The sequence below is a fragment of the Gigantopelta aegis genome, chromosome 12 (assembly GCF_016097555.1).
Source record: "Gigantopelta aegis isolate Gae_Host chromosome 12, Gae_host_genome, whole genome shotgun sequence".
In the NCBI taxonomy this organism is placed as follows: Eukaryota; Metazoa; Mollusca; class Gastropoda; order Neomphalida; family Peltospiridae; genus Gigantopelta; species Gigantopelta aegis.
In genome coordinates, this window is record NC_054710.1 from 45,361,670 (window position 1) to 45,385,553 (window position 23,884).

At 40.0% G+C, this 23,884-nt stretch overlaps 1 protein-coding gene across 1 annotated transcript in view; it reads right to left on the minus strand.

Annotated features, from left to right (window-relative positions):
* Positions 1–335: 335 nt before the first annotated feature.
* Positions 336–23,884, minus strand: part of LOC121385797 — a 30,462-nt gene continuing 6,913 nt past the window's right edge. The window contains exons 2-10 of the mRNA XM_041516585.1: positions 22,459–22,535; positions 19,151–19,354; positions 12,136–12,391; positions 10,984–11,088; positions 9,822–9,889; positions 8,894–9,097; positions 7,917–8,048; positions 5,276–5,399; positions 336–637 (exon numbers count right to left, since the gene is read on the minus strand). Of these exons, the coding sequence (XP_041372519.1) occupies positions 543–637; positions 5,276–5,399; positions 7,917–8,048; positions 8,894–9,097; positions 9,822–9,889; positions 10,984–11,088; positions 12,136–12,391; positions 19,151–19,354; positions 22,459–22,535 (1,265 nt within the window). The 3' untranslated portion in view covers positions 336–542. The remainder of the gene's footprint in view (positions 638–5,275; positions 5,400–7,916; positions 8,049–8,893; positions 9,098–9,821; positions 9,890–10,983; positions 11,089–12,135; positions 12,392–19,150; positions 19,355–22,458; positions 22,536–23,884) is intronic.

Here is a 23,884-nt window from a genome sequence, read left to right on the forward strand (position 1 = left end):
GTTGCATAGCACCGTTATTATCATGATCATCTTCATTGTCATCACCATAATAATAATGATGATAATTATAATCATCAAAACCATCATCATAATCATCATCATCACCACAACAACCACACTCATCATCATCGTCATCACTATAATAATAATAATAATCATCATCATCATCAAACCCATCATCATCATCACAAAAAACACCATCAGCATCACCATCATCGTCATCACCATAATAATAATAATACTCATAATCATAATAATAATAATCATCACCATCATCATCATCATCATTATCGTCATCATCAAGATCATTCTAAAACACACACGGAAAACATAAAAAAAGTATTTATTTAATATAAAGTGGTCGCCATGCCTCCTTGCACATGTTGTTGATGATGTCCATAACACCTGCTTCAGAAGGGAAACCCATATCACTCCTGAACTGTCTACTCCTCTAACTGATATCTCAACATGTTGTACCACCAAAGGCGAGCACTGTATCTGGTGACACCAACTGCTGGTGAGCAATGAACCTCCTCGTGGTACTAGAGGCGAGCGCTGTATTTCGTTCGTGGAACAGGACTTCTACGATTTATACAATTCCCCACTGGGCAGCTGTAGAAAAACGGCCAGTTAGGTTCTGAAAGTAAAGAACCATGTCAGGCCTGTAGCGCGTATTATATCCAAACACAAGGACTGAGGGACGTAGATATATGGTGTTAGAGAGGTATTTCCACACTACTCACGCACAAAAATACGAAAAAGTGCGATCTAAAATCAGAAGGTTTTTTCTTTATCTTGATAACTTATGTTACTGCCAGTTAAACAGTCTATGACGTTCCGACTTACCGTTATAACTGGGGTTCATGGTCCTCTTACCGGCAGTGATACCAAGGTAACGTGCCAGTTAAACAGCCCCTGACGTTCCAACTTACCGTTATATCTGGGGTTCATCGTCCTCTCACAAGCAGTGATACCAAGGTAATCGTACTAGTTAAACAACCAATGACGTTCCAACTTACCGTTATATCTGGGGCTCATCGATCTCTCACAAGCAGTGATACCAAGGTAATCGTACTAGTTAAACAACCAATGACGTTCCAACTTACCGTTATATCTGGGGCTCATCGTTCTCTCACAAGCAGTGATACCAAGGTAATCGTACTAGTTAAACAACCAATGACGTTCCAACTTACCGTTATATCTGGGGCTCATCGTCCTCTCACAAGCAGTGATACCAAGGTAATCGTACTAGTTAAACAACCAATGACGTTCCAACTTACCGTTATATCTGGGGTTCATCGTTCTCTCACAAGCAGTGATACCAAGGTAATCGTACTAGTTAAACAACCAATGACGTTCCAACTTACCGTTATATCTGGGGCTCATCGTTCTCTCACAAGCAGTGATACCAAGGTAATCGTACTAGTTAAACAACCAATGACGTTCCAACTTACTGTTATATCTGGGGTTCATCGTTCTCTCACAAGCAGTGATACCAAGGTAATCGTACTAGTTAAACAACCAATGACGTTCCAACTTACCGTTATATCTGGGGTTCATCGTTCTCTCACAAGCAGTGATACCAAGGTAATCGTACTAGTTAAACAACCAATGACGTTCCAACTTACTGTTATATCTGGGGCTCATCGTTCTCTCACAAGCAGTGATACCAAGGTAATCGTACTAGTTAAACAACCAATGACGTTCCAACTTACTGTTATATCTGGGGCTCATCGTTCTCTCACAAGCAGTGATACCAAGGTAATCGTACTAGTTAAACAACCAATGACGTTCCAACTTACCGTTATATCTGGGGTTCATCGTTCTCTCACAAGCAGTGATACCAAGGTAATCGTACTAGTTAAACAACCAATGACGTTCCAACTTACCGTTATATCTGGGGCTCATCGTTCTCTCACAAGCAGTGATACCAAGGTAATCGTACTAGTTAAACAACCAATGACGTTCCAACTTACTGTTATATCTGGGGCTCATCGTTCTCTCACAAGCAGTGATACCAAGGTAATCGTACTAGTTAAACAACCAATGACGTTCCAACTTACCGTTATATCTGGGGCTCATCGTTCTCTCACAAGCAGTGATACCAAGGTAATCGTACTAGTTAAACAACCAATGACGTTCCAACTTACTGTTATATCTGGGGTTCATCGTCCTCTCACAAGCAGTGATACCAAGGTAATCGTACTAGTTAAACAACCAATGACGTTCCAACTTACTGTTATATCTGGGGCTCATCGTTCTCTCACAAGCAGTGATACCAAGGTAATCGTACTAGTTAAACAACCAATGACGTTCCAACTTACCGTTATATCTGGGGTTCATCGTTCTCTCACAAGCAGTGATACCAAGGTAATCGTACTAGTTAAACAACCAATGACGTTCCAACTTACTGTTATATCTGGGGTTCATCGTTCTCTCACAAGCAGTGATACCAAGGTAATCGTACTAGTTAAACAACCAATGACGTTCCAACTTACTATTATATCTGGGGCTCATCGTTCTCTCACAAGCAGTGATACCAAGGTAATCGTACTAGTTAAACAACCAATGACGTTCCAACTTACCCTTATATCTGGGGCTCATCGTTCTCTCACAAGCAGTGATACCAAGGTAATCGTACTAGTTAAACAACCAATGACGTTCCAACTTACTGTTATATCTGGGGCTCATCGTTCTCTCACAAGCAGTGATACCAAGGTAATCGTACTAGTTAAACAACCAATGACGTTCCAACTTACTGTTATATCTGGGGCTCATCGTTCTCTCACAAGCAGTGATACCAAGGTAATCGTACTAGTTAAACAACCAATGACGTTCCAACTTACCGTTATATCTGGGGTTCATCGTTCTCTCACAAGCAGTGATACCAAGGTAATCGTACTAGTTAAACAACCAATGACGTTCCAACTTACTGTTATATCTGGGGTTCATCGTTCTCTCACAAGCAGTGATACCAAGGTAATCGTACTAGTTAAACAACCAATGACGTTCCAACTTACTGTTATATCTGGGGCTCATCGTTCTCTCACAAGCAGTGATACCAAGGTAATCGTACTAGTTAAACAACCAATGACGTTCCAACTTACCGTTATATCTGGGGTTCATCGTCCTCTCACAAGCAGTGATACCAAGGTAATCGTACTAGTTAAACAACCAATGACGTTCCAACTTACTGTTATATCTGGGGCTCATCGTTCTCTCACAAGCAGTGATACCAAGGTAATCGTACTAGTTAAACAACCAATGACGTTCCAACTTACCGTTATATCTGGGGCTCATCGTCCTCTCACAAGCAGTGATACCAAGGTAATCGTACTAGTTAAACAACCAATGACGTTCCAACTTACCGTTATATCTGGGGCTCATCGTTCTCTCACAAGCAGTGATACCAAGGTAATCGTACTAGTTAAACAACCAATGACGTTCCAACTTACCGTTATATCTGGGGCTCATCGTTCTCTCACAAGCAGTGATACCAAGGTAATCGTACTAGTTAAACAACCAATGACGTTCCAACTTACTGTTATATCTGGGGTTCATCGTTCTCTCACAAGCAGTGATACCAAGGTAATCGTACTAGTTAAACAACCAATGACGTTCCAACTTACTGTTATATCTGGGGCTCATCGTTCTCTCACAAGCAGTGATACCAAGGTAATCGTACTAGTTAAACAACCAATGACGTTCCAACTTACCGTTATATCTGGGGTTCATCGTTCTCTCACAAGCAGTGATACCAAGGTAATCGTACTAGTTAAACAACCAATGACGTTCCAACTTACCGTTATATCTGGGGCTCATCGTTCTCTCACAAGCAGTGATACCAAGGTAATCGTACTAGTTAAACAACCAATGACGTTCCAACTTACTGTTATATCTGGGGTTCATCGTTCTCTCACAAGCAGTGATACCAAGGTAATCGTACTAGTTAAACAACCAATGACGTTCCAACTTACTGTTATATCTGGGGCTCATCGTTCTCTCACAAGCAGTGATACCAAGGTAATCGTACTAGTTAAACAACCAATGACGTTCCAACTTACCGTTATATCTGGGGTTCATCGTTCTCTCACAAGCAGTGATACCAAGGTAATCGTACTAGTTAAACAACCAATGACGTTCCAACTTACCGTTATATCTGGGGCTCATCGTTCTCTCACAAGCAGTGATACCAAGGTAATCGTACTAGTTAAACAACCAATGACGTTCCAACTTACTGTTATATCTGGGGCTCATCGTTCTCTCACAAGCAGTGATACCAAGGTAACGTGCCAGTTAAATAGCCCCTGACGTTCCAACTTACTGTTATATCTGGGGTTCATCGTCCTCGTACAAGCAGTGATACCAAGGTAACGTGCCAGTTAAACAGCCCCTGACGTTCCAACTTACCGTTATATCTGGGGCTCATCGTCCTCTTACAAGCAGTGATACCAAGGTAACGTGCCAGTTAAACAGCCCCTGGCGTTCCAACTTACTGTTATATCTGGGGCTCATCGTCCTCTCACAAGCAGTGATACCAAGGTAACGTGCCAGTTAAACAGCCCCTGACGTTCCAACTTACCGTTATATCTGGGGCTCATCGTCCTCTTACAAGCAGTGATACCAAGGTAATGTGCCAGTTAAACAGCCCCTGACGTTCCAACTTACCGTTATATCTGGGGTTCATCGTCCTCTCACAAGCAGTGATACCAAGGTAACCGTGCCAGTTAAACAGCCACTGACGTTCCAACTTACCGTTATATCTGGGGTTCATCGTCCTCTCACAAGCAGTGATACCAAGGTAACCGTGCCAGTTAAACAGCCCCTGACGTTCCAACTTACCGTTATATCTGGGGCTCATCGTCCTCTTACTAGCAATGATACCAAGGTAACGTGCCAGTTAAACAACCACTGACGTTCCAACTTACCGTTATATCTGGGGCTCATCGTCCTCTCACAAGCAGTGATGCGAAGGTAACCGAGCCAGTTAAACAGCCACTGACGTTCCAACTTACATTTATATCTGGGGTTCATCGTCCTCTTACAAGCAGTGATACCATGTTAACGGTGCCAGTTAAACAGCCCCTGACGTTCCAACTTACTGTTATATCTGGGGCTCATCGTCCTCTCACAAGCAGTGATACCAAGGTAACGTGCCAGTTAAACAACCACTGACGTTCCAACTTACCGTTATATCTCGGGCTCATCGTCCTCTCACAAGCAGTGATGCCGACGTAATCGTGCCAGTTAAACGGCCCCTGACGTTCCAACTTACCGTTATATCTGGGGTTCATCGTCCTCTCACAAGCAGTGATACCGAGGTAATCGTCGTACTGCCCACCGTACCAGTTAAACAGCTCCTCACCGGGGTAGATGGGGCGGAGCGAGTAGTAGAACACCTGCAAATAAACACAATCAGGCGCGGATGTACAACGTTTGAGGGGGGGGGGGGGGGGGGGGTAACCCGAGTACTCTGACAGTAATAACCATCCAGATGTCCATCTAGCTCTTTTACAGTCAGAGTACTCGGGCTAGTTGTGGTGTAACATTAATATAATGTATTCAAACAAATAACCACAACCAGGCGCGGCTTTACGACATTTCGGTGGGTGGGTGGGTGGGGATGGGGGTGAGGTGGTGGGGGCGTAACATCAACATAAGTTTGTAAACAGACTATGCATGTTATACAGATACAACATTGTTTACCTGATCACAAATATAATGTACACCTGCAAATAAACACAATCAGGCGCGGATTTACAACGTTGGGGGAGGTGGTGGTTACGGGGGGGGGGGGGGGGGGTGTAACATTAATATAATATAAACCTGCAAAAAACACAATCAACGTTTCGGGGGAGAGGCTGCTGGTGCTGGTGTAACATCAACATAAGTTTGTAAACAGACTATGCATGTTATACAGATACAACATTGTTTACTTGATCACAAATAGTACGGTGCTAAACCCACAGTCTAGGTACGTACAACTTTGCATATACACTGATCAGGTACGGAGCTAGATTATTACAAACAGGGTTAGAGAGTTTCAGAAATGCCAAAAACTGACTGCATAGAAATATAGCATGTCATCACACTAATGGACTAATGTAATTTGACCACACTGTACAAAAACAAACACTGCTATCAATATCGACAGAAGTGTATACAGAAAGATAGCTACACCTTGTCACCACACTGTATAGAAACATATCTTGTCACTACACTGTATAGAAACATATCTTGTCACCACACTGTATAGAAATATATCTTGTCACCACACTGTATAGAAACATATCTTGTCACTACACTGTATAGAAACATATCTTGTCACCACACTGTATAGAAATATATCTTGTCACCACACTGTATAGAAACATACCTTGTCACCACACTGTATAGAAACATATCTTGTCACCACACTGTATAGAAACATATCTTGTCACCACACTGTATAGAAACATATCTTGTCACCACACTGTATAGAAACATATCTTGTCACCACACTGTATAGAAATATATCTTGTCACCACACTGTATAGAAATATATCTTGTCACCACACTGTATAGAAACATATCTTGTCACCACACTGTATAGAAACATATCTTGTCACCACACTGTATAGAAACATATCTTGTCACCACACTGTATAGAAACATATCTTGTCACCACACTGTATAGAAACATATCTTGTCACCACACTGTATAGAAACATACCTTGTCACACACTGTATAGAAACATACCTTGTCACCACACTGTATAGAAACATATCTTGTCACCACACTGTATAGAAACATATCTTGTCACCACACTGTATAGAAACATATCTTGTCACCACACTGTATAGAAACAGACACACTGTATAGAAACATATCTTGTCACCACACTGTAGAGAAACATACCTTGTCACCACACTGTAGAGAAACATATCTTGTCACCACACTGTATAGAAACATATCTTGTCACCACACTGTAGAGAAACATACCTTGTCACACACTGTATAGAAACATATCTTGTCACCACACTGTAGAGAAACATACCTTGTCACCACACTGTATAGAAACATATCTTGTGACCACACTGTATAGAAACATATCTTGTCACCACACTGTAGAGAAACATACCTTGTCACCACACTGTATAGAAACATACCTTGTCACCACACTGTATAGAAACATACCTTGTCACCACACTGTAGAGAATCATACCTTGTCACAACACTGTAGAGAAACATATCTTGTCACCACACTGTATAGAAATATACCTTGTCACCACACTGTATAGAAACATACCTTGTCACCACACTGTATAGAAACATATCTTGTCACCACACTGTATAGAAACATATCTTGTCACCACACTGTATAGAAACATACCTTGTCACCACACTGTATAGAAACATACCGTGTCACCACACTGTATAGAAACATACCTTGCCACACACTGTATAGAAACATACCTTGTCACCACACTGTAGAGAAACATACCGTGTCACCACACTGTATAGAAACATACCGTGTCACCACACTGTATAGAAACATATCTTGTCACCACACTGTATAGAAACATACCTTGTCACCACACTGTATAGAAACATACCTTGTCACCACACTGTATAGAAACATACCTTGTCACCACACTGTATAGAAACATACATTGTCACCACACTGTATAGAAACATATCTTGTCACCACACTGTATAGAAACATACCTTGTCACCACACTGTATAGAAACATACCTTGTCACCACACTGTATAGAAACATATCTTGTCACCTACCTTGTCACCACACTGTATAGAAACATATCTTGTCACCACACTGTATAGAGACATATCTTGTCACCACAGTGTATAGAAAGATATCTTGTCACCACACTGTATATAAACATATCTTTTCACCACACTGTATAGAAACATACCTTGTCACCACACTGTAGAGATATTAAGTTCTGGTCTTGTTTTGTACAAGCAGAGTTCACGTATCGGAGCCAGTTCGATGTAGAATGTTCTATGGCATCAAGTTTTTGGTAAGTTGTTCCATCTCTAAATATCTGTTAAAGTGTTTTAAACAGTTGTATCGAATTAATGTTATAAGGGGTTTGGTAAACACTGCTAGAAATATCCCTTTCTACTTTTGTTTGTTTTGTTGTTGTTGTTGTTGTGTCATAAACAAATTATATCAAATTAATGTTATAGTATATAATACATATCAATAATCAAGTCATTTCAAATTAATAGCATATACATTAAATATTAACAACCATGTTATATCAAATTAATACTAAACTATTTATCAAATATTTAAATTAATATTATATTTAGATAGTCAAAACAAAATCATAACAAATTTACATTATATCTATGAAATGTCAATCATATCAATATAATATTGTAATGTATATTAACTATTAATAAACAAATCATATCAAATTAATATGCTGACGTCCAAAATACCAAGACTAAGAGACTGTTGAAGAAAATTCAAAACATGATGCATGTTCAAAGTACATCTATTCATGAGACTGTTGATTTGGAATGTTGGGAACAAAATTTAATTCCATAAAAGTAGAAACATATTTCATTTCCATTGTCCACATTATAATGGATTATAATAATAATAATAATAATAATAATAATAATAGGCAAGGGAAAAAATAATAACAATAGTAGTAGTAGTAGTAGTAGTAATAATAATAATAATAATAATAATAACAGGCAAGAAATTAATAATAATAAGTAGTAATAATAATAACAGTAGTAGTAGTAGTTGTAGTAGTAGTAGTAGTAGTAGTAGTAATAATAATAATAGTAATAATAATAATAATAGACAAGAAAATTCAATAACAATAACAACAATAACAATAATAAAGAGACGTATTAACAGTGGTGTACGTACCAACCATGTATAGATGGAATTTCGCTGTTTGTTGTATATGTCATTGATGAGAAACCCGCCATAGGGACCGAACCGGGTTCTACTGGGGAAGTACTGCTCTGCAAACGCTCCGAGCCCCGCGCCTTTTATCGTTGAGTTCCTGACGGAGATGCCCGGCGGTATCGTCTTCAGGTCGCGGTCCGTGGTGTACCCGTCAGCGGAAACCTGGCAACCGAAACGAATGTTTCTTTAAAGACACCATGGGCGTGTGCATGGTGAAAAGTGTGTGTGTGTGTGGGGGGGGGGGGGGGGGGGGTCGGAGATCGACCCACGTGCTACAAGACATGTATTTTCCTGAGTGGAATGACTCGACAGACGGACATACACACACAAATGAACACACACACACATACACACACACACATACACACACATACACACACAGAAAGATACATGTACACACACACACACACAAACACACACACACACAGCAACGCAGAATTGCATGCACATTCGCCTTAACATTTCAATACATTTTAAAGTACGGCTATTTTGTGTTGGTAAATACAAGGATGACACGCCCTGCCGCAATAACTACTCCTACAGATAAAGCAACAATGGATATTTTCCTCATATACAGAACAGTACATACCACGATCTTTGATGGCAGAGAAAAAAAATACTAGTCCATAGAGGGCGACCGATGTTGCAATCGTCGCTCTTCAGGCGAGCACTCTACCATTACGTAGAGTCACAAGTCCAGTGGTGCTTATAAATATGTTAGAGTCTAGACTCGAGACTCTAATAGTCTATGACACGAATGTCATGACAACGCCATTCAAACCGTATGTGTGTGACGTCATTAGAGATTGCGTCTGGACTCTATAAAAAAATTATAAACACGGGCCCTGGTCTCGTGGCGGTAGAGTTTGAAATTGGAATATAATACCTGTGTATCTGGCCATACGTGGAGGTCGCCCCAGAATGGACAGTCTTCGGTCTCAAAGCCGTAACAACCTTCAGTTGATAAATACATAAACACAAGTGAAAGAAAATATGTACAACAGAAACCAGATCTATAATAATTTGAAACTTAATACTGCCGTTACAACTGCCACTACTACTGCTTACTGATGTAGCTGGCTGTACCAAAACATATTAGAGAGGGCAAATTTACATGCATCGCATTATCCAATAGGATGTACGGTAATTATAGTATTGATCAAACCAAATTAAAACTAATCGCGTACCAGATTTCCCGAAAGAAACCATTTAAAATATAAAGTTAATTTTTGTTTTGTTGTTTACCAACACCACTAGAGCACATTGATGTATTAATCATCGGATATCAAACAGTTGGTAAAAATTGACATATAGTCTTTGAGAGGAAACCCGTTACATTTCTCCATCAGTAGCAAAGAATGTTTTTAATGCACAAGATAACACATATCACGGCCTTTGATATACCAATCGTGGAGCACTAGCTGGAATGATAATTAGCTCATTGGGTCTACCGACGGGGATCGACCTCAAACCGACCGCGCATCAGGCAAGCGCTTTACCACTAGGCTAAGTCCTCACGGGCATTTGGGTCCTGGCTGGAGTTTCTAGTTGTCTGATTAGTACCAGTCGATGGAACACCCATGCGCGCTACGCAATACTGCATGTGTTTATACCAAACACCGAGAAAGTCCAACCTGGACCCGAACGCCCGGTTACGTCCAACCCCTGTATATATATAAATACAACATATAAAAACCATGAACTAATTTTGAGAGCATAATGATGGAAATACATGGTAATAAGGTCTCAGGTCAGCATATTTTGCCCGAATATCTGTATAATGTTTTCACGAATTTTATGTTTTGCTCCAGCACTAGGGGAACAGTTACTGTATCCTACCCCACCCCCGCTCCTGACCACCACCGCCGCCCCTGCAACCTCACGGCTCTGCCCACCGACTCTGAACCCCCCCCCCCCCCGCCTCTCCTCCGTCCCCCTGCCTTCCCGCACCTGTAAATCCGCCTCTTCCCCCCTGTCTTGTTTATGATAAAAACTGTCTCTGACGGAAACTCGTTTAGTTTTGTTTATGACTATGATAATCATATTACCTGGACAGGCGGTCTTAACACTCCAGTCCGAAGACTTGTCACATCTCCCTAGAACGTGGGAACAGCTGCCTCGCGGACACGAGTAAAAGAAAGGCCACCTCGACTCTAAGGAAAGAAAAGCACACCAGTCCATAAAACCAAAATGACGGCGTCGTTTTCTTGCTATCACATGTTTTACAGTTTTATTTATATATGAGCACCTGTGTTATTATTATTATTGCACACAAAAATTGTTGTTGTCTTTTTATTTTGTTTCCAAAATATTTTTTACTTTACTTGTGACGTCAAGCCAAATACTGAAATTATTAAAAATAAAAAAATAAAAATCTGTAGGAGGATGGGACTGACTAGATTTTTTTAACCAGATTTGGGTTGGCAGTCCTCCTAAAGGCGAAGTAGCAAAGCTATATTATCCTGCAAATGTTGATCTTCTACTGCCAAAATACCAGACATTGACAGTGACAAGAAAGATGGTCTAAACCTCCATATCACACTGTCCTGTACAGAGTTTCGATTTTGAAATAATCAATGATTTTAGTTCAGATTTAATTTACTAACCATCTTGCAAGTGGGTATGTCAGCCTTGACGCTGTAATGAATAACATGATCTTGGTGCACCAACTGTGATGGGGATGCGGTATTGATGTACTAATTGTGATGGGAATGCGGTACTGACGCACTAATTGTAATGGAGGATGCGGTACTGACGCACTAATTGTGATGGAGGATGCGGTAGTGACGCACTAATTGTGATGGGAATCCCCTACTGACGCACTAATTGTGATGGGAATCCCCTACTGACGAACTAATTGTGAATAGTATGCGGTACTGACGCACTACTTGTGATGGGGATGCGGTACTGACGCACTGATTGTGATGGGAATGCAGTACTGACGCACTAATTGTGTTTTTAATTGTTGACAGGAAGGCGATACTGACTCTTTAATGAATGATCTACCAATGCACCAATTTATATCCATCTTAAACCGTGATTCGATAGGATAACATATTAACGTGCCTATATCCAATTAAGGTTCAAGCACATCTCTCCCGGGCACGATCTCTGACTTCGCCAGTGACTGGGTCCGGGACAGAAGGGTGTGTGGTGTGTGTGTGTGGGGGGGGGGGGGGGGTGTTAAACCGTGAACTCACCATCCAAGAGCGGATTCAGACACCACGTGGTGGTGTTCAGGCCCAGTCGCTTCATATGCTCGTCGTCAATGGCAACGGTCAGCTCTGATCCGGCCTGAACGGCCCTGGGTGTGTAGAAGTACATCAGTCCGTCGATGACGACCTGGACGAGGTTGTGTTGGTGAGGTTCCAGGGAGAACGCCGGGTATCGCAGCCAGCTCGCTGTCGTCTGCGAGTCGATGTCCACGTAGTGTTGCGACGTGGCGTTCACTCGCACCTGCAAAACACCGGAACGTACGAAGACACGTTGGCCAGTTGTAGCGTCACACAAAGAAAACTTTTGAACTTTTAATAGAGGATGGACCGGCCTCGGTGGCGTCGTGGTTAAGCCATCGGAATGCAGGCTGGTAGATACAGGGTTCGCAGCCCGGTACCGGCTCCAATCCAGAGCGAGTTCTTAAGGCTTCAATGGGTAGGTGTAAGGCCACTACACCCGTTTCTTTCTCACTAACCAACTAACAACTAACCCACTCTCCTGGACAGACAGCCCAGATAGCGGAGGTGTGTGCCCAGGACAGTGTGCTTGAACCCTAGTTGAATATAAGCACGAAAAAAATTTGAAATGAATTAATTAACGAATAGAGGAAGGGAGGACGTAAAGTTAAAATATCATGCATGAATGCCAGGGGGAGGGTGCTGGGGTGGGGGGGGGGGGGGGGGAGGTGGGGGCAGACAACCTTCTTCCCCGAAAACCTAGTTATTAAAGGGTGTTTTTTTGTTTAACAACACCACTTGAGCATATTGGTTTATTAATCGTCGGCTGTTGGATGTCAAATCTTTGGTAATTTTGATATATAGTCTCAGAGAGGAATCCCGTTATATTTTTCCATTAACAGAAAGGGACCTTTTATATCCGCCACCCCACAGACAGGATAGCACACACTACGGTCTGTGATATACCAGTCGTGTAGCCCTGGCTGGAGCGAGAAATGACCTAATGGGCCCACCGACGGGCATCCATCAAGCGAGCGCTATAACACTGGGCTACGTCCCGCCCTGCGAAGGAGGGCGTAAAATTGCTACATCATATGTGAATTCTAGGGAGATAGTGCAAGGGGCCGGGGGCTTAACTCTTTCCCCTGAAAACCTAGTGTTTAAGATCTCAATACAGGTGTGGTTTTTTAATAGGAAAACCCAACACCCAACACCATCACCCTATCCCGTTCCAAGCAAATGTATTTTTAATGTAATTTTCTGGGAAGTATGACACGAAGCGATGCATACACAAAGGTCTAGACCCCCACACCCACACCCACATCCACACCCACATGGACAATCTCCTGCACATGCGGTTGCAATATAAATGATTTATTTGTTTTTAGTAGCGAACAAAGATTGTCTTTACCTACAACACTGGCCTCGGTGTTGTAGTGGTTAAGGCATTGTACCTAAGTCTGGTAGGTACTGGGTTCGCGAAATATATTCGCCCCCCTAGAAAATCGCCGGCCGGCGGATTTATTTCTCGCCCCCCTCCAAATATTTTCGCCCCCCCCCCCCCCCCTCTATATAATGTGTTATATATAGGACGATGATCTATGTCTACCATAGTCCATACGCATACAAATTATGTGCTGTCTTTAATAGTCATCGAAAAAAGAGAGAAATATCCTTATTTATTACATATCCATTCAATCTTAGTATAGTAATAAAGACCATTTCGATCCGTGCAATTAAACAATCTTTTATTGAACATATGTCCAATAAAAGCCTGAACTATTTTTGGGGGAATCCCCCATATTATTGTTTGAGAGTTAGCTCCCTTGAATGTTTATTATTATTTTATTATTTTATTAATTTTAAAATAAATAAATAAACTAAAGAAGGCATGTAATAAATACAGAACTTCACATACGTTTTTTTCGTTCCTATTTATTGCACTTGTTTATTGTGCGCAAGAATATATACACTCGACCGCTACGCGGTCTCGTGCTATATATTATTCTTGCGCACAATAAACTCGTGCAATAAATAGGAACGAAAAAAACCGTATGTGAAGTTCTGTGTATATATTACACTTTTTGGAAACAGTTCTCAAGCGAATTACTCTCTAATTATACAACATTACATTAGAAGAATACCCTCCATTTTACCTTTAGTTTACACTGTCTATGATTATAATTAATTTCTATCTTAGTATAGAGACTATAGACGATATTTTATTTCTTTATTTCATTTGTGAATGCAGTGCCCCGATTTCCTCCATAAGGTATTCATACGTCATACATTTTAAAACATTTCAGAAAGATATTAATCCATGGATATGATTTGAATAAAAACATATACTCTCCGTCAAATATATAAAACTCAGATAATATGTTTCGCTTGTAGTGACGACTTCTATTGTAAACTGAATTATATAATTATAGGGGTCACTTTATTATCCCTTATACAAATGATTCTACCAATGTAGTGGCGTATATTTAGGAGAGTTTTGGGCTATCCTGGCAGTGTACTCATCTAATATGATGTATATACACACACGGGGTGAGCTTCTCTTGTTTCATTCTCCTGCTAGTGCACTATTATAATTTGCATAGTAGAGAAAGTTTGTTTTACTCCACCAGTAATATATTGGTCTACTATGATAATGTATTTAGCTCTCCGGTTAGTCTATATAATAAATAACTATGTGATAAATAGAATCTCACATCCGTGCTAATTTTATTACAGTGGGTGTGTGGGGTGGAGTGGATAGAGGATATATAGTGGGAACTAATAATTCCACTCTTTCTCAGAAGCTCTTGGTATCGTATAACAACAAATGACGACCATACAGTGCCAGCAAGATGTTTGTCAGTCATCGAGTAAAAAGCTTTGGCGCTTTACTTCGCTCAACAGCATATTCGCTGAAGAGCAGAATCGAAACAACTTCAAACGACCTACTTGCCCACCTGCGGTGTACAACTGTGTACGTCAAATCTGTATGTGTAAATCGCTGGCACAAGCTGCTGTATATTATATAATCAGTTTTGTATGTGATGTTTATATATGTTCTATGGATCTCTGATCTGAAATAAAAATCTATTATTATTATATTATATTCAAATCAAACCATAAACATTTTATTTCAAATTAAATATCCATCAGGGAACCAAAATGCAATACTTGCATAAAATATAGTAAATAAAGAGAACGAAAATACGAAGTTATGAAGTCCTATCATATAAACACGAGTCTTTTTTCTTCTTAGATGCACACGATTTTATCCATCGATTTTTTTCTCAGTGACATATAATCGAATGCTCGCATCTTCCTGTCTTCAATACATTTTAAGATATGATTGCGCATATTGGCAATGTTATATTTCACTGAGGGAGACATATCCTGGGCCAACTGGAAGGCATTGGCTATTGCAAAGACCCCACAATCATTCCCATTCGGCTGAGGCTGAACATCTAGAACTGTCACTGTAAGTGACCCATCTGTGTTCAAACGATTCTTGAAAATTTCTTTCATTTGCCGTTTTATGTTGTCAGTAATGGGATGAGATGGAATGCTGTCAGCGAATTGAATTCCATCCTTACTCCCAGAAACAGTCACCCAGTGATCATGGTCATGTAAGATTTGCACAGTGGTATCCATTGGCTTGAATGCTGTCTGCTTCAGTAGTGTAGACTGATTTTGAATACCAGTAGACTCTGTGATGAGCATATGGCAAGCATCAATCACTCTGTCGCTCAACCATGCACCATTGAGAATGTCGCATCGATCACTCTCGTTCAGTTTAAATTTTGGTACCCATTTCGACGACCTTTGTGGCAGCTCTTCTGTCCTGACAGATTTTGTTGCACTTTCAGGTTTGTTCCACCTCTTAAGATTCACGGCATTGTATTTGGTTTTCAGCACGGCATCACCCTTCTTCAATACGTAGTCCTTTCCCTAAAGTTTGCGTCACTGTATATGGCCCCTTGAATCGTGGTGCGAGTTTGTCTCCCTTCCTGGTATCTCGTCGACGGTTGACTATCGCCACGTGATCGCCAATCTGGTAATTAAAATATATTAAATTTAGTAAGATGTAGTCATTGCAAACATTGATAATTTCGGTTGAACCCTGAGAAAGCCTACAGGCCTTGAACTTAAAATTTTACAGGTAGCCACCCGGGCTACCAGCTTATGCCTTTTGGTAGCACTGAAACAACATATTAAGTCAGTGATTTTAAAAATGCACTGGCTCAGACTGAAAATTCACTGACCCATAATATATTTTATCATATGCATGTATACCAAAAATAATTTTTAAACTAATACAACTCAATACAAAATGTATCAGTTAATATACGTTTTGATAATATAATGCTCTTTTTTTACCAAGGAATATTTTTTTAAAAATATATTTTTAAGAAATGTTTCGGGTTTTCTTTTTAATTGTATAGTTTACGTATTACAGCACAATGCTTGTCTACGAAGCAACAAGGCATACCATAAATTAATTACCTCAAATATGGATCCTCTATGCTTAATGTCGTATCGTTTCTTTTGTTTCTTCTGGGCATCTGATATGTTGTCCTGGGCGGTGTCACGATGCTTGGTCAGGTCTGCCAGCTGCTTCATTCTGGTGCCGACATCATCCATGTCCACATCACATGTTGCATCGTCTACCTGGTATTCTAGGTCGATGGGGAGTCGGGGCTTCTGACCATAAAGCAATTCAAATGGCAAATACTTTGTAGAACTCGGTTTGTTTGTACGGTAGGCGAAGGCTATGGCATGTATGTACTGATCCCAGTTGTTGCACTCATCGTTTACCAGCTTCATAAGTTGAGTAACCATGGTTTGATTAAATCGTTCTGTTAGACCATTTGTCTGAGGATGATATGCCGATGTCATTGTTTGGTCCATGTCCATGATATCGCACAACTCTCGCACTAGTTTATTGCAAAACTCCCGTCCTTGATCGTGCAGCAATACCTCGGTTGAGCCGTATCTGTATACTAAACTCAATAGAAAGGCATGGATACTCTCGGCAGATTTGTTTTCTAATGCTCCTACCTCGACCCATCTTGTCAGATACTCTGCTGCGACGATGACGTAACGCTTTCCGTCGGAGGTCTCCTTCAAGGGTCCTACAAGATCAATCCCCCACCTGTGAAACAGTCCTTTCACAGTAACAGGGTGAAGGGTGGCAACCTGCGACTCATTACTTGCATTCGATCTCCGACATCTTTGGCACTGTTGACAAAATGTTTTGATATCTGCCGTCATCGTTTTCCACCAGAACCTGTCAGATAATTTCTTGATGGTCGCGTTTTGGCCAAAGTGACACCCTCCTATAAGGTGACTGTGAAGGGAATGCATTAAGGTCATTTTTTTCTTCTTCTCCGATAACAACCTTCTGACGCTTTCCATTGTGTCCTATGTGGTACAGCGTACGGTCTTCAAGTGTAAACACCTTTGCCTTTTCTCGCAGACGTCGCTTTTGACTCTTGGTATAGTCTTCTGGATAGTAGGACGAAGCAAGATAGTTGATCAAAACCCGAGCAGCAGTGGAGTTCATATTGCGTAAGATAATTAGCTTCACATACAGCAGCAGCAAACGTTGGCAAAATTACATAAGAATGAGTGATGTATTGTGAACAAAATTTTACCTTCCTTATATAGGAAAATATTAAATAAGTTTAGTTACACTGTATCAGTCATTATCCTTGATATTTTCTAATTACTACATTGTATATCTAACATCAAAGTGGACAGGAGTGTTCGTGGGTGTGAAATTGTATTTATTGTATCACGCTTTGGAGTCGGTACCTTTGATCTTACCCGTGGTGTATCCTATAGTTAAACGATGTGCGCGTCTAACCTATTTTTAACATTGTTTCAAAGTACGCTAGGAACTCATGAATGAAAAATAACATAGTAATACAAATCCCATTGAACATAACTGAGACGTGAAATAGAACATTGCTTTTAAATGTAACAATGACACCGACATTGCACAACAATATAAATCGGTAAAAACATTAAAACACAAAACATTCGGTCAGATGAAATCCAAAATTAACGGTAAACGAAAGTTCAAGGTTTAATTATTACACTTCAAACATTGTACATGCATTCAAATGTGATACTCATTTCCTCCTGTGGGTGTTAGAAACCATTCTTATAGTTCTCATTTTTAATATGTACTTTTAGTGCGCTACATCTGACCTTAAACAATACTCATGGAATTATACTTATACATGTACGCTGTAAAATACCATCTAAGAACATTATTTTAGTAGCGTTATAACAGATATAAAATGTTTAGTACCACCACATTAAGACAGGTGTTTACTGTTTGCAGAAAGGAAACAAACAATTCTTGAAGAAGTATCTAGCTATAAACTTTCATTATATTTGCTTACAAATATTTGACAATTCAAATGCATAATTAATAGGCTACATTATTCCAGTAACTGAAGTTGGATGTGTGCGTGTGTATGTGCGTGTGTTTATCTTTGCGAGGGTCTGTATCATATGTGTATATGTATGTATATGTGCGTGTGTGTGTCTATGTATGTGTGTGTGCGCGTGTGTGGCATGCTCACGTGTATAAAACATAACAGTGATATAAATATGTTCAACAATAATTTACCTGAATATTGTTCATTAAATGACAGAATAACTAAAAATGAGTAAGGGGCGAATATTTTATGGGGGTGATTCTATTTCGTGGGTCGGGGCGATTCTATTTCAAGGGGGGAGGTTTTATTTCGAAATAGATTCGCCGGGGGGTGAAAATGTTACGGGGGCGATTCTATTTCGTGACACCGGCTCCCACCAAGAACGTGTTTAACGACGCATTGGGTAGGTGTAAGACCACTACTACACCGACTTATTCCATTAACAAATAATCACTAATCCACTGTCCTGGACAGACAGCCCAAATAGCTGAGGTGTATGTCCAGGACAGCGTGCTCGAACCTTAACTGGATATCCACACAAAAATAAGTAAAAATCTATTAATATTTTCCTACTTTTATCCGCATGCACTACTTACCTTCCAAACAAAGTACTGATTCAAATGGTCAACTATTTCATCTGGAACCACGACGCCATCTAGCGGCCCAAAGAGTGTCCGGCTGGGGATATAGCTGCCAGTAAACAAACCAATGGCTCCGTCCGTTTCTACTTTCGACATCGCAACCCATAATCCGGGCGGCAACGTCATTTCCGCTCTGTCGCCATGTCTTTCTGGTGGTACCTATTAACGCATGTAATATTAATGTTAAAGTGTGTTTTGTCTAACTTCAGCACGTTATATTTTTGTTCAGACAATATCCCGTTGGCTTAAAAAATGAATCAATCATGGTTGTGCGGTATAGACAAACCTTGACCCACAAAAATATACTTTTCAAAAAAAGCAGGGGAACTCTAATAAGAATTTACAATTGCCAAAATTGTAAGGTATATTAGCTGTGGGTAATGGTTATATGATAATAGTGAATTAATTGGGCAAACATAACAACTGGTAGTTCAGTATTACAGTAGGTTTTATGACCACCAAAAATCTTGAAGGACGATTGGGGTCAGAAGTGAAATTTTAAAGTTGACGGGTTTTTTTATTAGTAAATCGCAAATTCAAACAATAAAAATGACTAAAAACAAAACAATAACAACTGTATGATCAACAGAATGAACAAAATTGACAGAAATAATGTTCCACAGTGATTAATGGACCTTCCTGGATTTTGTCAAAATCGAGAATGACACCCCACGCACGTGTACGAGGCAGCTGCGTCATGCACGTGCAAACGATGAAATGTGTTTCGGTGTGTTGATAAACAGACCTGAACGTTCTTTACTAGGATGTTTGTGGTCAAAACGTATGTTCGGTCTAATAGTTGATATTAATATTAATATTTCAGGTTTCCCTACTTTTTTGAAGAGTATATTATAAGCATTTTCTCTAGGAATTGCGTTATTTATACACCATAACGGTGATAGATTATATTAGTATAACACCCATCTGTTTGACGATATTAGAGTAGATATGATTAAAAAGGCAGTAGCTGTTGTAGTAAACTTTTAAAACGTTTCAGATGAAGAAAAAATGTCATAACTTTTAAGCCACCAGGATATTGTTAAAGTTACAGTCAAAAGTTGCCATGTTATTTTATCACGTCGTCAAAGTTGTTTTTATACATATAGACATATTTTATGGTTTTTAGTTTTACTTATTGTAAATACAATACTTTTTAAATATTGATGATAATAGTTTTAAAGTCTCTCATAACTCCATGGGAGTGAATTGCAGAAGCGGATACAAGGGATGTTCGTGTCGACACCCCCCCCCCCCCCCCCCCATTCAGACAAGATGCCCTTTTGAAAAAGAAAAAAAAAACTTTTTCTTCTTCTTTTTTTTAGCAGAACTGTATAATTTCATCCACCACTTCACACAACCATTTTTCAGCATGTTCGTAGCGAACGAACAACAAAGCGCCTGAGATATAAATAGTTATTTACTAAATTAGTAAAAAAAAAAAAAAAATCTTATTGACGTGTGAACTGCATAAAAACGGGAAGTACTGGAAGTTAATCTGTGGGATGTCTGTGGGATGATGCATATAAAATATCCTTTGCTGCTAATCGAAAAGAGTAGCCCACGAAGTGGCGACAGCGGGTTTCCTCTCTCAGTATCTGTGTGGTCTTTAACCATATGTCTGACGCCATATAATGGTAAATGAAATGTGTTGAATGCGTCGTTAAATAAAACACTTCCTTCCTTCCTTCCTTCCTTCCTTTAATGATATGCTTTCGTTTCTGTCTCGTCTTAACAAAGCGAAAAAAGTCGAGATAGGCCTACATGTTTGAAAATTTGACAAAACGTGGCCTTGGTGCTTTTAAAGGCGTACGCTCCCATTTTTTAGGGGCAGGCTGGTTTTTGCCCGAATTAAACGAAAATGCCCGAATCTCGATAACAACATTTATTCATATTAACATTACTTCTAAACAACTACATGTATATAGGGGTGCAAACAGGTACTAATCACTACGCATTTTTACATGGATTACAACTAATTTTGCTGATAGAATGATGGAAATACATAGTAAAAAGGTCTCAGATTTTGCCCGAATGTTTCTATTGGTTTTTTCCCCGAGTTTGAGGATTTACTATTGCACTAGTGGGCACCCTTCTTGTCCTGTCCTTGAAAGAAATGTATTTGTATATTGTCCCCCCAACTCATTTTGCAACTGTCAGAGTTGAGGTGCCCTGATTAATCGCCATTCAAAATATTAATTGGAATATAAGTTAAATACTAGAAGTGCATGACGTGTATATGTAGTAGTATTGTAAGAAAATGTTAATAATAGTAATAACACTAATAATGTAGATGAACATAACAGTCATAATACTACAAAGGCCAAATACAAAAAAAGTTTGATTCCTGCTACATTCCCTCCCCCCACCTACCACGACCCCTGTACGTGCGCTGTCCAATTGTCTTGGTGCACAAAACACATTTCCTCAAACCCAAGGCCAAAATCACCTTGCCCTGATTTTTTGATGGTTTTTGTTTTTCAATTCTACCACTGTTTATCAGGTTAGGGTTGCAAAACTTGTTTTCTTGTTTATAACTGTAAATATGACCACGCCGTCCCCAATCTCACCCCTGGCTACGCCAGAGGCCGTCAACAATTAAAGAGAGTTTTCTAACTTATTGCGTTCAACTTCCACTTAAATCATATTATATAATTGGTAAAATTCACAAATTATCACACAAACTGAATCCGCCCTTTCATTGTTGTATTATTGTATTATTACTTTTGAACATTAGTTTTGATTTTAATCTGTACACAAGTTAAAACGTAAATAAAAATCTGTCGGTCTGTCCCAATAGCTGAGGTTTCTTCTATTTCTCACTGTATCTCTAACACGCTCTCTCTCTCTCTCTCTCTCTCTCTCTCTCTCTCTCTCTCTCTCTCTCTCTCTCTCTCTCTCTCTCTCTCTCTCTCTCTCTCTCTCTCGTAGGTCTCAGTATTAAAGCGCTCGCTTGAAGCGCGGTCGGTTTAGGATCGATCTCCGTTGGTGGCCCTACTGGGCTATTTCTCGTCCCAGCCACACACAAGCACGCACGCGCGCGCACACGCGCGCACACACACACACACACACACACACACAGAGAGAGAGAGAGAGAGAGAGAGAGAGAGAGAGAGAGAGAGAGAGAGAGAGAGAGAGAATGACATACACACTCACAAACTCACACTCAACACTTGAATCGTCCTTGGATATTAGCACAAAATAAATTATATATATATATATATATATATATATATTATATATATATATATATATACTGTACTCACAGGTTCATGCTTGACGTGATCGAGTTTGCCGAATATTGGTATAGGTCCGAAATCTTCTGACTGTTGCTGTTGAACTGCTAAGGAAAGTCACAAGAGAAGTGTAATAAATATTCACAGCAGCTGTTCCAGATAATCACGTGGACGTGGGTGGGAATCAAGAAGAAGGAAATGTTTTATTTAACGGCGCACTCATCACATTTTATTTACGGTTATATGGCGTCAGACATATGGTTAAGGACAACACAGATATGCGATGTGTTGCTGTTATAACAGCCCTCATGCCTGATGTGTTGCTGTTATACAAGTGACACTATACCACATGTACAGTTGTTTTCAGTTAACAGCCCTCATGTCTGATGTGTTGCTGTTATACAAGTGACACTATACCACATGTACAGTTGTTTTCAGTTAACAGCCCTCATGCCTGATGTGTTGCTGTTATACAAGTGACACTATACCACATGTACAGTTGTTTTCAGTTAACAGCCCTCATGCCTGATGTGTTGCTGTTATACAAGTGACACTATACCACATGTACAGTTGTTTTCAGTTAACAGCCCTCATGCCTGATGTGTTGCTGTTATACAAGTGACACTATGCCACATGTACAGTTGTTTTCAGTTAACAGCCCTCATGCCTGATGTGTTGCTGTTATACAAGTGACACTATACCACATGTACAGTTGTTTTCAGTTAACAGCCCTCATGCCTGATGTGTTGCTGTTATAATGTAACAGCCCTCATGTCTGATGTGTTGCTGTTATACAAGTGACACTATACCACATGTACAGTTGTTTTCAGTTAACAGCCCTCATGCCTGATGTGTTGCTGTTATACAAGTGACACTATACCACATGTACAGTTGTTTTCAGTTAACAGCCCTCATGCCTGATGTGTTGCTGTTATACAAGTGACACTATACCACATGTACAGTTGTTTTCAGTTAACAGCCCTCATGCCTGTTATGCCTGACACTATACCACATGTGTTGCTGTTATACAAGTGACACTATACCACATGTACAGTTGTTTTCAGTTAACAGCCCTCATGCCTGATGTGTTGCTGTTATACAAGTGACACTATACCACATGTACAGTTGTTTTCAGTTAACAGCCCTCATGCCTGATGTGTTGCTGTTATACAAGTGACACTATACCACATGTACAGTTGTTTTCAGTTAACAGCCCTCATGTGATGTGTTGCTGTTATCAGTGACACTATACCACATGTACAGCCCTCATGCCTGATGTGTTGCTGTTATACAAGTGACACTATACCACATGTACAGTTGTTTTCAGTTAACAGCCCTCATGCCTGATGTGTTGCTGTTATACAAGTGACACTATACCACATGTACAGTTGTTTTCAGTTAACAGCCCTCATGCCTGATGTGTTGCTGTTATACAAGTGACACTATACCACATGTA